The sequence below is a fragment of the Austrofundulus limnaeus genome, unplaced genomic scaffold, assembly GCF_001266775.1.
Source record: "Austrofundulus limnaeus strain Quisiro unplaced genomic scaffold, Austrofundulus_limnaeus-1.0 Scaffold62, whole genome shotgun sequence".
NCBI lineage: Eukaryota > Metazoa > Chordata > Actinopteri > Cyprinodontiformes > Rivulidae > Austrofundulus > Austrofundulus limnaeus.
This window is the reverse complement of record NW_013952464.1, coordinates 1,669,044-1,671,112: the sequence shown is the minus strand read 5'-3', so window position 1 is coordinate 1,671,112 and position 2,069 is coordinate 1,669,044. Positions and strand designations below refer to the sequence as shown.

Below are 2,069 nucleotides of genomic sequence, written 5' to 3'. Positions count from 1 at the left end.
GAACATAATATATTACAGTTGAATGACAATTACTTACAGTTAGCTTTCAGATTTTTGAATTTTTGTTCAGAGGAAAAAAACAAACATAATCAYCACAAAGGAACATTTGAACTTGGGTGGCAGGGAAGCCAAATTGCAATCACATTTTTGACTCATGTACCTACTGTATATTATAATTACTACTAAGCAATGTGGTATTATTTAGACAGAAGCAGTAACAGTATATGCATTTATATCTGAGAAAAAGCAAATAAAGCATGCATCTTTTAACTTCTGTTTTAATACTATAATATATTGTGGTATTTTTGCTCCAGCTCATCTTACTGTTAGAACCTCATACTGACCCACAGCTTTTAATTAAATACTTTCTGTGGTGAGATACAATTATTTAAGATGTAAGAAAAACAGGGTACAAATTAAGCATGACTGAGTTTATATTTTGTAGGGGGGACTCAGCTTTCATAGTGGGGGAAACTCAGCAGGTGATGTTAATGTTTTCTGCAGAATGAGCAGAAGGTGGAGAACAATATAAGATTAGCTTTATGGATAAAAACACATTTACAATAAATTGCTCCATGGGGAATCCTGTAAGTAAATAAGCTGTAAAACGGCACACAGGAGCAGCTTTGAGGTATTTCTTGGTTGAGGTTTGACAGTTGGATTAGATTTTTTTACTGAAAAAAAGCTTCCTTAATAATCTTATTTTTGTTTAGTTATTTTGAAAATCAGACAAATTTTATTTTACAGGCGGGTAATTTTCAGCAGAAGTCAGACCTGTTCATCTTCACCTTGGGAGAAAAGCCTTCAGGTTATAATCAAAAACAACAAGACCAAAACAAAACAAAAAGCAAAACAAAAAAAATCTAAAAAAAAGGCTGCATCGTGCAGCCGCAAATAATAGTTATGTCTTTATGGAAGGTTACTTAGCAAAGCATAAAGCTGTAGCAGGCAACACCACAAAAACCAGCAGCAGTTATTGTCATAAAACACAGACACAAAGACACACTGGTCAGGCATCCACATGAGTAGAAAGAAAGAAAATGACGCCCTTGGTGGGGGCTTGTGAACGAACCTCGGATGTAGCGCTCACCTTCAGGTGGCTGCTGGCTTTGGGGCTGAGGCTGCTGGGGCAGCTGCTGTTCCAGCTGCCTGCGCTTCTTAGCCTCCAGCACTGGGTTCTCATACTGGGTCTTCCTGTTGATATGACTGGGAGTTTGCAGAGCAGGAGGGATGAAATTACAGGAGATAAAATACACCCGAAAAAAAATAAAGGGAAAACACCAACAGGATATTAGGGAAAAACAACAGGAAGGTAAAAGCGTTGTGGCCAAGAAATCCAGAGGAAGATTAAAAATGAAAGAAGACAAAGAYGGGGTGAAGAAATGAGGGCAGGGGTGGAGACAAGGAAATGAGTTTTAACTAAAGCAAAACACTTATGAACCTGTGCTACTGTGAGTCCTCTTCACTAAGATAATCACAGCGTGCACTCCCATGAATTAACCGCCAAAAATTAATTTTGCTTGATTAACACAACATATTTCAAATAAGATCCATGCCTAAGCAGTGTTTCTCCTAGAGTATTGGTAACACAGAACGATGAATCTTATATATCTTTAACTTATATAACTAAAATAACTAATATATCTCRTCATAAATCATTTCAAGATATCTGGAATTGTGATTAAATGTAAAAACAACCTGCCTTATGTTGCTAAAAATGATCTGCTGCGCTCTAAGAGCAGAAGCCGACTGTTAAATCAGCAAAATGGACTTAAGAGCAAATGGATGTCCACATCTTTTCATCTCTGTTAAGTAAAAAAAATAAAATAAAAATCAAATAAGGGACTCCTGTATGAAAAACAAAACAAAAACAACTACGTTGATTATATGATTTGCTCTGAGCATTGTATGGTGGAAGGGAAGAAATTATGAAGGTTTATTGCCTGCGACACAACATTTTAGTTATAAATGAGAAAATTTTGTGGTAGTACGTTAGAAAAAAAATGGTTAAAATTTACTTCCATAATTAATACGATCCCTCAACTTTATGACTGGAGCAGGTTTTGTTG

General features: G+C 36.0%; 1 protein-coding gene across 3 annotated transcripts in view; it reads right to left on the bottom strand.

The window, feature by feature from the left end:
* Positions 1-2,069, bottom strand: part of magi1b (membrane associated guanylate kinase, WW and PDZ domain containing 1b) — a 156,645-nt gene that overhangs the window by 49,034 nt on the left and 105,542 nt on the right. For 2 of the 3 annotated variants that reach the window (XM_014009859.1, XM_014009860.1), the window contains exon 9: positions 1,073-1,206. In XM_014009859.1, coding sequence (XP_013865313.1) covers positions 1,073-1,206 — 134 coding nt within the window. The remainder of the gene's footprint in view (positions 1-1,072; positions 1,207-2,069) is intronic. The other variant, XM_014009861.1, reaches the window with a different exon arrangement.